This window comes from Ipomoea triloba, chromosome 4 (genome assembly GCF_003576645.1).
Source record: "Ipomoea triloba cultivar NCNSP0323 chromosome 4, ASM357664v1".
Classification (NCBI taxonomy): Eukaryota; Viridiplantae; Streptophyta; class Magnoliopsida; order Solanales; family Convolvulaceae; genus Ipomoea; species Ipomoea triloba.
This window is the reverse complement of record NC_044919.1, coordinates 12702442-12715390: the sequence shown is the minus strand read 5'-3', so window position 1 is coordinate 12715390 and position 12949 is coordinate 12702442. Positions and strand designations below refer to the sequence as shown.

General features: G+C 35.0%; 1 protein-coding gene across 2 annotated transcripts in view; it reads left to right on the top strand.

Annotated features, from left to right (window-relative positions):
- LOC116014821 (sn1-specific diacylglycerol lipase beta) overlaps positions 1–10576 on the top strand; it is a 16998-nt gene extending 6422 nt beyond the window's left edge. Inside the window, exons 7-15 of one of the 2 annotated variants that reach the window (XM_031254776.1) lie at positions 3484–3589; positions 5317–5471; positions 6399–6511; positions 7540–7649; positions 8079–8176; positions 8362–8558; positions 8667–9021; positions 9095–9177; positions 10169–10576. In XM_031254776.1, the coding sequence (XP_031110636.1) occupies positions 3484–3589; positions 5317–5471; positions 6399–6511; positions 7540–7649; positions 8079–8176; positions 8362–8558; positions 8667–9021; positions 9095–9170 (1210 nt within the window). In that variant the 3' untranslated portion in view covers positions 9171–9177; positions 10169–10576. Of the gene's footprint in view, positions 1–3483; positions 3590–5316; positions 5472–6386; positions 6512–7539; positions 7650–8078; positions 8177–8361; positions 8559–8666; positions 9022–9094; positions 9178–10168 lie in introns of both variants that reach the window. The other variant, XM_031254775.1, reaches the window with a different exon arrangement.
- The last annotated feature ends 2373 nt before the right edge of the window (positions 10577–12949 follow it).

The following is a 12949-nucleotide window of genomic DNA, read 5'->3' as shown; positions in this document are numbered from 1 at the left end:
GATCCATGAGGCTGCTCTCTTTCATCCGTTTGCTGAAGCTGCGTATACTGTATGCTGACTTTAGTTATCAATTTCTATAAAATATCTCAACCTATTGTAGTGTGTTTTAATGTGGAAGGGTACAATACAGGGTCTGTTACTTGATGTTGGAAGAAATCCAATACTTTTTCCATTGTCATGGCTATGTAGGCAAGGCGTCTTCTCTCCTTGGGCTCGTAAAAGGTGAGAAATGTATTTGTTTCTACTTTCTACATGCTTTGTGATGTTAAATACACCTTTTATGGAAATAATTTACAACAATAATTTGAGACCTTGAAGAGCTTTGGTGTTTTGCAGTTCGGGGCATTACTTTGGGTTTATTGGATGAAGTAGAAGCTATTCGTGAGCTTGCATCATTAGTTTAAATTCTTAGACTGAGTACTTTTCATTCTTTGTTCTGTTTTTATTTGCATTTTGGGAATTTTTATTTTTGGCCAAACTTGGTGACTTTGAGTTTGAATTTTGTTTATGGCTCTCCAAATATTCTAGTCTTCATGTAATTATGAGTTTTCAACCCCATTCTCTAGTGGCACATTGTTATTCTCTTCCTAGCCCTAGGGTGTGTGTCTATGGATTCAACAAATGGTTCCCTACAACCCTTGCACCCTTTCCTACGCAGTTTTAAGCCAATGATAAGCTTGGCCAAATTCATGGCTATTTTCTTGTTCCCATTTCCCCTGATTTCTACACTAGTTTGTTTATTTTAGATTAGTTAAGAGTGTTCTTAAATTGATACTCCGTATTAGAATGGTTACATGAAGTAGAATTCACTTGATTACTGTTAAGATGTGAGAGAATAAAGGATTCATATATTTCACACTGTAGAATGTGTTTAAGAGGAATACCTTTGAACTGAGTGGTTCTCTCTTTGTCTCACACAGTTTTGAGGAGAGTACACCATCCTATATATATGAACTAGAGGACATATGGTATGGTCACAGGTTTCCATATACCACTACCTCAAAACCCTAGCTTCCAACTTTCTTAATGTGCAGGATACCATATATGATGAATATACCATATTATAACACACACATGAATAATCTATCAACCTAATGGGCCTATTGATAAATGGGCTTAGGGTTTCAACACTTCCCCTCAATCTGGAGAATATAGATCATATGCTCTCCAAGCTTGTTACAAATATACTCAACCCTAGGAGCTCTAAGAGATTTTGTTAGAATATCATCTAGTTGATCTGCAGATTTGATAAAGCTAGTTTTAATACTTCCTGGCTCAATTTTCTCCCTGATGAAGTGGCAGTCAACCTCGATATGTTTGGTCCACTCATAATAGACTGGATTTGAGGTAATGTGAAGAGCTGCTTGGTTGTCACATATCAATGCCATCTGAGCAACTTGGCGACATTGTAACTCTTGAAGTAAGTGCTTCAGCCACATCAGGTCACACGTGGCAAGAGCCATGGCACGATATTCAGCGTCACACTGGACCTGGCAACAACATATTGATTACCACCAATGAGAACACAATAACCTGAAGTAGCGCGTCCGTCTAAAGGACAACCAGCCCAGTCTGCATCAGAATACCCAACAACTTGAGCATGTCCTCTATCTTCATAGAGTAAACCTTGCCCTGGTGCTCTTTTGATGTACCTTAGAACCCGAATAGTAGCACCACAATGAGTATCACAAGGATTCTCAAGAAACTGACTTAATACACTGACTGCAAAGGAGACATCTGGTCGAGTTATTGTGAGATAATTCAGTTTTCCTACTAATCTCCTATATCTCTCTCGGTAGGAGATATCTGGTCGAGTTATTGTGAGATAATTCAATTTTCCAACTAATCTCCTATATCTCTCGGTCAAGCAATGGCTCCCCCTGTCCTGGTAGAAGGTTAACATTAACATTCGGATCCATTGGATTATCCTTTCTTTGAGAAATGACTAGATAATTCAGTTTTCCAACTAATCTCCTATAAGAAATGACTAGATAATTCAGTTTTCCAACTAATCTCCTATATCTCTCGGTCAAGAAATGACTAGATAATTCAGTTTTCCAACTAATCTCCTATAAGAAATGACTAGATAATTCAGTTTTCCAACTAATCTCCTATATCTCTCGGTCAAGAAATGACTAGATAATTCAGTTTTCCAACTAATCTCCTATATCACCCCCTGTCCACATTAACATTCGGATCCATTGGAGATCCTTTCTTCAATTGACGGTTGGACTGCATATTTATGCTGACTCTTTTTTTATGGGTGGCGCAGAGTTTTGAACCCATGACCTTTTGCATGGCTCTGATACCAAATTGAATAATGTGCTCCATCTCAACTAAAAGTCTAAGCTGATAGTTGGACTGCACATTTATGTTTATATTATATTTATGCTCAGAACTTCAATTCCGAGAAAATACTTTAGCTTGCCCAAATCCTTGGTTTGGAACCGACTGAAGAGATACTCTTTTAATTGAGATATGCCCGCTTGATCACTTCTTGTAATAACAATGTCATCTACCTACACTACAAGATATATGCACTTCCCATTAGAATGCCGATAGAAAACATAATGATCAACTTCACTTTTGAGCATACCAAACTCACACACCACAGAGCTAAATCTCCTAAACCAAGCCCATGGAGACTGCTTTAAACCATACAAAGAGCGGCGAAGTTTACATACCAAACCAGACTCCCCCTGAGCAACGAACCCAGGTGGTTGCTCCATATAAACCTCCTCTTCAAGATCGCCATGGAGAAAAGCATTCTTGATATCTAACTGGTGTAAGTCCCAATGATTAATGGCAGCCAAAGATAAAAGCAATCGAACTGAAGCACCGTTTCATAATCTATAATAATTGCTAACTCATGTAGCAGAAAAAAATTGGTTTCAGCTAACTAAAGGTTAGTTTGCACAGAAAGTAGTTGCATTAAGCATCAAGTCAGCTTCTTGAATAGTTGAATACACTAGAATTTTTTAAAAACCTTTACAAAGAAAATCTTTACCATGAAAACAACTTTATAATCAATTGTAGCAACATGGTATTTATGAAACAAACATGTTTAACAGTGCATACAGCCAGTAGTTAACATGTCAAATACTTCAAATTGGCTACACTTATCTCTATATTCCACTACGTAATGCTAATTGTATAAGAATATTTTGGGTTTACATGGGAAACCATTAGTTGGCTATGGTATTCTTATGATTCAAAGGGATGATATTGACATGTCAAATAAAAGTAAAAGAAGAAAAGTGATGAGACTAAATGAATGACTCTCTTGTTGGTTTTGTGTGTTATTTTTATTTTTAAAGTTTAAACTTTCTATACATATATATTGGGAACAATATTAGTTCCTGGATTACTTGAGAACATTCATGTGCACTGGTATAGTGGTATTTGAATTTTCTGTATCTGTAAACTGTGTGCAACATTTTGTTTTGAGCAGTTAATATGCCAGCTTTTACCTGTTTATTACAGTCGACCTTTACTTGAAGGTGATAATTGGTGGCGAGGTCATGCAGCAGCTTTCTTGAAATATGTCAAATTGACAGATGATGTACTTAGAAAGGGACGTGTTAACCAAGTAAGTCATAGTCTAAATATGGGCTCTAATATTGTTAATTACCATCTCTAGATCTTTTCTGTATTTTCTCTTAGTATAAAATACTGGTTCTAGTAAAAGAAGGTCTTAACAAAATGAAGGATGTGCCTTAATGTAGCAATTATTTAAATTCTCCCACTTAAAATTATGTGAAATCTCATTGTGTAACAAAAATTGTTGATGCGTAGACGGAGTGCAATAGGAGTAATTAATATCATCAATGTCCCTTAATTATTTGGTCCCTAACAAATTACCCATTGATCTCATTTTAGATGGGCTAGTGCTTTGCCCTGGTTATTAGTTATTACTAACTATTTGTGTATTTTAGTTTTTATAAATTATTTAGCTTGCTTTATTTAAAATTGTCTCTGCAAAAATACATTTTGAAGTTTAGAGCAGCACATATAGAGTACAAGAAAATATTGTTTTCAAAAAACTCAAAACAAAAACAAACAGTTAGTTAAGTACCTTCTCTTTCATTTTATTTGTCTTGTTTATTATTTGAGGGTCTAGTTAACTTTTCTCTTTTTCTTTCGCTATTTTTTAATTTTTATTTTACAAATTTAATTTTTTGCCTTTGTGTTTAATAACGCTGTACATGTAGTTTCTAAAACTATAACTTTTATTTGCTAACATTAAATTAATTAGTTCAAAATTTGAACTGAAAACATGTTGACTATCACTATTTTGAACCATACATACAAAGTGGGACAATATATGTGTCTAGTTCAAGTGGCAAATGGAGTCGCTTCCTAAATTTCGCAGTTCCATCCTCCTCCTCTAGCATGTTCAAAAAAATTTCTATTGAGATTTATTTGTTCTGGAATAAGAAAACTTCATGCGCATTCAAGTAGGGTTCTATAATCTAAATAGCATGGGTTCATGGCAAATGGTGCAAAACTACATTTCCGTTCTCTCTGCTTTGGGTTTAATATTATTGGCAAATATAACAGATATTAGAATATGAAGTGTTGGTTATATGCTATAATACAAAGTACTCATATTTTCATGGTCTATTCTAATTCCTAGAGGAAAAAAAATTTCAAAGAACTAGGATGCTGATCTCTATAAAGGAAATGAATATTTGAATACTTGCATGCCTGCATGGTAGATTCTCTTTTGCATAATGTGACAAAAATCCTCAAAAACCTTTATTAAGTAGCTCACTAATTGTTGTCGGAGAGAGAGTGATAGTCTACACATTAGCAAGATTTTCCAATATATTAATTTCATTGTTGGAGCAAGATTTTCCGAATTCATATATTAATTTCATTGTTGCCATCAAATAGTCTACATATTATCACAGGGTAGTGATATTCCAAGACTAATCATTCTCCTGCCCCTTCTTGATCCCAACTCACCAATTGTATTGTAGTCTTATACCCATAACTGGTTGACACCCGTTGGTATTCACAGTAGAGAGTTGAAAACTTAAAATGCCTATATCTTTCACCCTTTATTTGTTTATCGGTTTTCTGCTACATGTCGTTCCCTTGTACACTAAAATATATTTCTTTTAGTTGATGTTTTCAGTTCTATGTTAATTGAACAAAAAAGGAATTGGGTATGTTTTATACAAGTGATTCTTGCAGAGATTCTTTAGTGTTACTTATTTGATCTCTTTTCTCATCTGAAGCAACTTTTAGAGTTCAGACATTTACACATCCTCATAATGTAACTAAAATTTCTGTTTCACGTTCTTTTCTCAGGAGAAGTGTAAAGCAGCATACTTCATTGTTGTTTTGCACCATTTGAAAACTGTTGTGATTGCTGTGCGTGGAACTGAGACCCCTGAAGACCTCATAACTGATGGTTTATGCAGGGAATGCAGCCTTTCTGAAGGGGATTTAGATGGCTTAGTAAAGTATTTCTCTCTCTTTCTCCCTCATGAATACTGTTTTTCCTTTTTATTGTCTTGTGGCTTAGTAGTGTCTCTCTCTCTTTCTCTCTCATGAACACTGTTTTTCCTTTTTATTGTCTTGTGTGGTTGCTTCCTTACCTTTTTTGAACTAGAGGTTTAAATTTTTTTGGAAGGACAATATTTTAGTGATCATGGGTCCACAATGTTGACTTGATTTTCTTTGTATTGCCACACGGACCTAAGTAGAATTGTAGAAATTGAACATGGAGAGAAATGATTAAAGGATAGAGAGAAAAATGGATATAAAATTAACATTTATGATGGATTACGAAATTGTTTACTGTTTCTAAAGTAAAGGTAGCCTTTTTTGATACATATTGGTTGCTAGGTTGCACATGCTATAACATGTGGACAAATTAACTAAGAAAATTCACAGATGTAAAATAAACAAATTGCTCAATTCTGAATTTTTCCTAACACCAATTTTCCACTAAAGCTATTCCTAATTCCCAATTTGAAACAACTACTCCCAAACTTGGCCATTAATTTGCAATTTCATTGCAGATTATTGACAGCCATTATCTAACAATAATGTTATCCTAATCAATTGGAAGGAGAAATATAATACCTAATAGGGTATTATATGTCAAATGATTACTTAAGTGGTATGATTTGTCAAATGATTACTTAAGTGGCATTAGTTTGCTTTTGTTTGGCATACCACAAAAATGGTGAAATTTAATTAGGCTGTGCGAACTGTGATTTGAGCTTTGCATGTAGTCATCATTAGCAGTCCTACACACAAATAAAATAAACTATGTGCTTTGCATTTTTACCTATCAATATATGTATGTGCATTTGTGTTTAATTTTCAGTTTTTACCTATCAATATGTGTGTCTGCTTTGCTTACTTTTCAGTCTTTATTATAGTGGCAAAAATGTTATGGAAAGAGAGGCTTCCTCACCATTGCACTATGCCCATGCTGGAGTAGTTGAGGCTGCACGTGATCTGTATATGCAAGTTGAAGGAAATTCTGTGGATGGTATGGAGCTATGGATATTATATTTCTGTTAATGCAAACCTACATAGTATTTAACATTGAAAATGAGCTCAAAGGATAGAATGAATGTACCTTTGCTACTATTAGAACAATCGGCTAGTAGCATTGCTAACTTTGTTCAAAAGCACAAAAGTATCAACTCTCAACCTTTAGAAACACACTAATTATCTCATTCTTTAGGAAATTAGGTGGTTCCAGAGTGTGCTATCTAGAATGATTTTGCATTTAGCAATGGATCCTAAGAGTTGCACATGTAATTGATGTGTTGTTTCTTGACATCCGAGCATCTAAGATTTCTAATTCACCACGGATATCCTCTTTGCATGAAAAGTGATACTTAACATTGTTCAACTAGGTCCAATGTTCACATAAAAAAGGTGTTGTGCAATCCAGAAATGGGGCATTTAGCCTTTTTCCTTTACAATGCACCTTTCTTGAAGACATATTTTAGCAAGAACTATTCTAACTTATGTTTGGGTGTAAGAACTTGCGTATACCGATCTTTTGACTGCACCTTCTTCAAGAATTGATATAATGTTCTTTCCTTCCTTAAGAATCAACACACTTTTCTTTTATATATGTGGATTGTGTGTGCACGTGACTATGTGCCTAGACATAATTGTTCTTGACTTGCCTCACCCTTTCTGTGGCCAGAGTGTTTGGTCATTATTCCAATGTTCATGAGAACACGACCTACAACATAATGTCATGCTTGAGGCATGATTAGCAATTTAGACTTGTGTTTTTACCTTCTCCATTGTATCTACTTTTGCTTTTATTTGATGTATGGTACTATTTATGGCATAAATACATTTGGAACTTCACTAAATGGTGATATATTCCAATTTCCAAATGCTTGTGAGCTTATTAATTTGGTTATATAGAATAACCAAAGGTTTTATTTTAAAAAGCTTTATTTTCACCTTTAGATATTGCTATCAAATTTTTGATTGGTTATTTTAATGATCATGATAAAACTGCACATGCACACATACTTTTCACCTAAACAGGTGGGTTTCTCTCCTCATTATTGGGATCAAGTTGTGAGTGTAGTGGATATAGTCTCCGAATAGTAGGGCATTCCCTTGGAGGAGCCATTGCTGCTTTGCTAGGCATTCGGGTAAGCTTTCTTTTAGTGGTTGTATTCCTCAAAAGATTTAATATATTTCTTTGTTTATTATTTGTACTTTTTAACATAGTGGATAGTTGGGATATTTAGTTTATTACTTCAAGTTGAGGTAGCTCAGATAGTTGGAGTGTGTGGTTTGTAATTACAAAGTTTAATTAAAAGGTTTGAACCTTCAGTCTAATTGGAAAAACAGATTTCTTGATGGTGTTAAATTAATTCGGAATGTATGATTTTTATGCTACAATATGAAATTGTGATTCAAATGATTAATACTTCTGTTGTTGTAAAGCAGTAAGCTGTTCTAGACACTTTGTATTATTCATCATTTGCTTATATCTTTTTAAATGTTTGAACTGTCCAGGTTGAACTTCACTGAAACAGTGACTTTTTTTCTCCATTTCTTTGTATTTCTTCAAACAGTTGCACCGACAGTTTCCTAACTTACGTGTTTATGCATATGGTCCTCTCCCCTGTGTGGATCTAGAGGTAGCAGATGCATGTAAAGAGTTTATTACCAGGTAATGTGAAACAAATAAGAAAGAAAAAAAAAAGAGAGGATGTTTTAATTCTTAACTGTGCCTATCCTTTACAGTTTACATACATTGTTGTTTCTTTAATTAGCTTATGCAGTGTACGCTCAAAAGCGCATATATATTTCCTTCTATCCCGTGAGACTGACATAAAACTATGGAAATCCTCTCAGCATTGTGTACAACGATGAATTTTCAGCACGCCTTTCAGTTGGATCAGTTATGAGGCTTCAAGCAGCTGCACTTAAGGCACTATCACAAGATGGCATCATGGACTTGAGCACACTTTCTAAACTCTCTAGACAATTCATGTTTATGACCATTTGCCAAAAGAACAAGGATGACCCAAATCTTCCAGACTCTTTCCATGGTACTCCTATTGTTTAACACTTTGGTGCTGCTCAAAACTGGGCATTAGTGTAATGTGTAACTGTTGATACAGAAGTGTTCTCTAACAAGGTTTTATCTGTCTCTCCAGAGTGCAGGCGGGATTCCACTTGGCAAGAAGTTGGTAGAGCAGAATGCTCAACCAGCGCATCAGCTAGTTACACTACAACATCCACTGGTGGTATAGTGTATGAGGATCCTTTCACTCAATTTATGGAAGCCGTCCCTTGTCCCGGTAGCACATCATCTTTGAATCTCCCGGAGATGTTTCTACCGGGTCTTCTCGTCCATATCATACCACAAAAGGATGGCCTTGATACGTCTTTCTGGAAGCGATGGAGAAGTTGGGAGACAAATTGCACGTTTAAGGCATATATTGCCAATCGAGAATCCTTCAAAGATTTTATAGTATCTCCATCTATTTTTCTTGATCATCTACCTTGGAGGTATGTGAACAGGCTAGTAGTATTCCCCTACCGTACTTAGCTATCCTGGATCTAACACTTTCTTTACTTCCAGATGTCATAAAGCTCTGAAAGAATTGTTAAGGGTACCAAGTCGTCAATTTCAACCCGAGGGATTGCAAATGGTATAGTCAACAGGTATTATCCACAGTTCCACATTAAAAAAATCATGTTTGTCTTTTGAAAATTATATGAACAGAACCCCATTTGAAATGAGAATGACATGAACTACTATGTCTTTTCTTTATAATTTTCAATCCCCAAATGCAGTAAATTGACTATGATCCACCTCACTCTTTTGTCACTAATCCGTCCGTTAAACACTAATGATGCGGGACCAAAAAATGAGCCAGGAGGGAATATGATAGCAAATTTTTTTTTTTTTTTTTATGAGTGACGAGGAAAACTCGTAGCTACTACTGGGGTATGAGTAAACCCGTCTGAATATATTTTTTATAATATGATTTAAAAAAAAAATTTATTTCCTTAATACACAATTTATATCAAACATTTTTTTTTTATTAACATATAAATTCGAGATTTTACATTCTGTTTATATTTTCTTTCCAAGTATAATATTTTCTTTACCTCACTCAGTTCTACCACTTCTTAAATATAAATAGAATATAAAACATAAAATTTAAATAAAAAATACTAAATCGTAAACAATAAAAAATTGTTCACCTAATGTGGTTTTTTTTTTTTAAAAGGGAACAAAATCATAAACTCTAAGGGGTGTGTTGAATATTTCATCTAAGGAATGAATGGAACATATTTAGGTCGGGCATATAGTATAGCGGTATATCTGTACTTGCATATGCTTATGGTTACATATAAATAAGATGCTTGATACTTTAGGATATTTGATTATCATCATCACAATTAATTAAAGATTAGATTTTCTACTGTTGAGAGTGTTGACTTAGGCACATTGCCGAATCATGTAAATCTTGCATTATTTAATTTTCGTTATTGTTATTGTTTTTTGTTCTAGTTAATCTAAAGAAATTGGTATCGCCTTCAAAAAAAAAAAAAAGAAATTGGTATCAAAGCACGGTTGAGATTGTTAGTTCGAGTGGCACAATAATGTTTTTTTTTTTTTTTTTTTTTTTTTTTTAAAACCTTGTAGGCAAAAAAATCAGCTGGCTGATTGGAGGATTTGAAGGACCGCGCGATAGGAACCATTTGGTCCTCACTGATGAAATCGTGTATCATATTTTGACCTTGGCAATCCCAAAAGAAATTTGAGATAATTGAAAAAATTATTGACCAACAAACTGTATATAAATTTCTGACGAACCAAACTGTATATAAATTTTTGACGAACAAACTGTATCATATGTAGGAGAGTTTAGACTTGGCGTAGGATATTAATGTCTTTAGCCAAATAATTTGAATTTTACTAGAGTTGAAGTCAAAGATTGAAGATGAAGGTAAGATGATGATCTTGCTATGTTTACTGTCTTTTTTCTTTGAACATCTGGTGATTACTCTTTGACACGGGGGTGTCATAATTAAATTTAGTGAGATATCTATAGCCCTGTAGGCTTTTAATATGTTGATGACAATTTGTATGCGATAGATCTCGGCGCCACTATTGTCACAGATTCGTTTTCGCCAACGACGTCACATGCTGCCTTAGCTACTCTTTCTTTCGCAATAGCTAAGTCAGTCTTACTTGACCCTTGATGGTGATGCTAATTTAATGATGGGAAGGAAAGAATATGACAGAGATGGTAAGTAAGGCAATAATCTTGCCAAGAAGCTTAAGAAAAACTCAAAAGGTTTATATGGAATTTGGATTTCTCGTATGGCCGTCCGTCTTATAGATTTGGATCTCAAACTTGAGGTCCAGATCTGGAATGAGGGCGGCGGCCACGACCTCGTTCCAGACAGCCATGGTCATCCTTGCCAAGACGGTTATGGCCGTCGTGTTTGACAGCACCAGCTGTCCGGCGACCGGTGTTGTAATTTTTTTTTTTTATAAAAATTTTCTTAATTTCTTATAAATAAATTTTAAAAAATAAAAATTATTTAAAAAAGACACGTGTTAATTTTTTTTTAAAGAAATAACCTGCTAAATATGTCAATTTGGACTTAATTGCTCTTATTTTCAGTTTTAGTGGTTTAATTGCTCTTTTTGTTCGGGTTCAGTGGCTTATTTCAGGGTTATTTGAGTTCGATGGCTCAATTGCTGTTTTTCAAATAGTACGATGGCTTATTTGTACTTTATCCCTTAGTTATTTGATCATGTAATTATTTTGCTTGCTCTTATTTCCTCATTCTTGGGTTATTGCTTAGCTTACACTGATTTCCTTTACTCCTTTTGCCTAGTTATTTTCAAGGATTATGCCTAAAAAAGCCATCCCAGGGAACGATATAAACAAATTTATTTTTTTAACTACCTGGCCTGGGGACGATCACTCGGCCGGGCAATGTCTTTGTCTACCTATGGCTTTGATCGTCTCGATGTTTGTTCTTGGTCAATTCAATAGCGAGTCCTTTGATTTCGAGGTGTTGGTATTATTGCAATAGGTAAGAGGATAAAAAAAATTAACTTTGAAGGGTGATATGGGTTGTTATTACTCCCTAGCTGACTTCGTTACGCTCGCAGCTAGGGAGTAGAGGGGATGGTGATGGGATAACTGGATGAGTCTACCACTATTATTATTACTCCCTAGTTGACTCCGTTGTGTACGTAGCTCGAGAATAGGGGACTAGTGACAGGATAATTGGACAAGGTATTGGCTTTGACTTGACCCGAAACGCTCTTGGTTTAGCATGAAGGAGTCAAAACAATTAACACAGTCAAATAGTAACAGTCAGGAGTCAAGCAGATAGTAGGTGGAACGATGCATTTAACGCAGAGTCCAATGCACTTATTAGAGTACTGCCTCATCAAAGAGCAGGAGTTATGGAGGGGCCAACGCAANTTTTTTTTTTTTTTTTTTTTTTTTTTTTTAAAACCTTGTAGGCAAAAAAATCAGCTGGCTGATTGGAGGATTTGAAGGACCGCGCGATAGGAACCATTTGGTCCTCACTGATGAAATCGTGTATCATATTTTGACCTTGGCAATCCCAAAAGAAATTTGAGATAATTGAAAAAATTATTGACCAACAAACTGTATATAAATTTCTGACGAACCAAACTGTATATAAATTTTTGACGAACAAACTGTATCATATGTAGGAGAGTTTAGACTTGGCGTAGGATATTAATGTCTTTAGCCAAATAATTTGAATTTTACTAGAGTTGAAGTCAAAGATTGAAGATGAAGGTAAGATGATGATCTTGCTATGTTTACTGTCTTTTTTCTTTGAACATCTGGTGATTACTCTTTGACACGGGGGTGTCATAATTAAATTTAGTGAGATATCTATAGCCCTGTAGGCTTTTAATATGTTGATGACAATTTGTATGCGATAGATCTCGGCGCCACTATTGTCACAGATTCGTTTTCGCCAACGACGTCACATGCTGCCTTAGCTACTCTTTCTTTCGCAATAGCTAAGTCAGTCTTACTTGACCCTTGATGGTGATGCTAATTTAATGATGGGAAGGAAAGAATATGACAGAGATGGTAAGTAAGGCAATAATCTTGCCAAGAAGCTTAAGAAAAACTCAAAAGGTTTATATGGAATTTGGATTTCTCGTATGGCCGTCCGTCTTATAGATTTGGATCTCAAACTTGAGGTCCAGATCTGGAATGAGGGCGGCGGCCACGACCTCGTTCCAGACAGCCATGGTCATCCTTGCCAAGACGGTTATGGCCGTCGTGTTTGACAGCACCAGCTGTCCGGCGACCGGTGTTGTAATTTTTTTTTTTTATAAAAATTTTCTTAATTTCTTATAAATAAATTTTAAAAAATAAAAATTATTTAAAAAAGACACGTGTTAATTTTTTTTTAA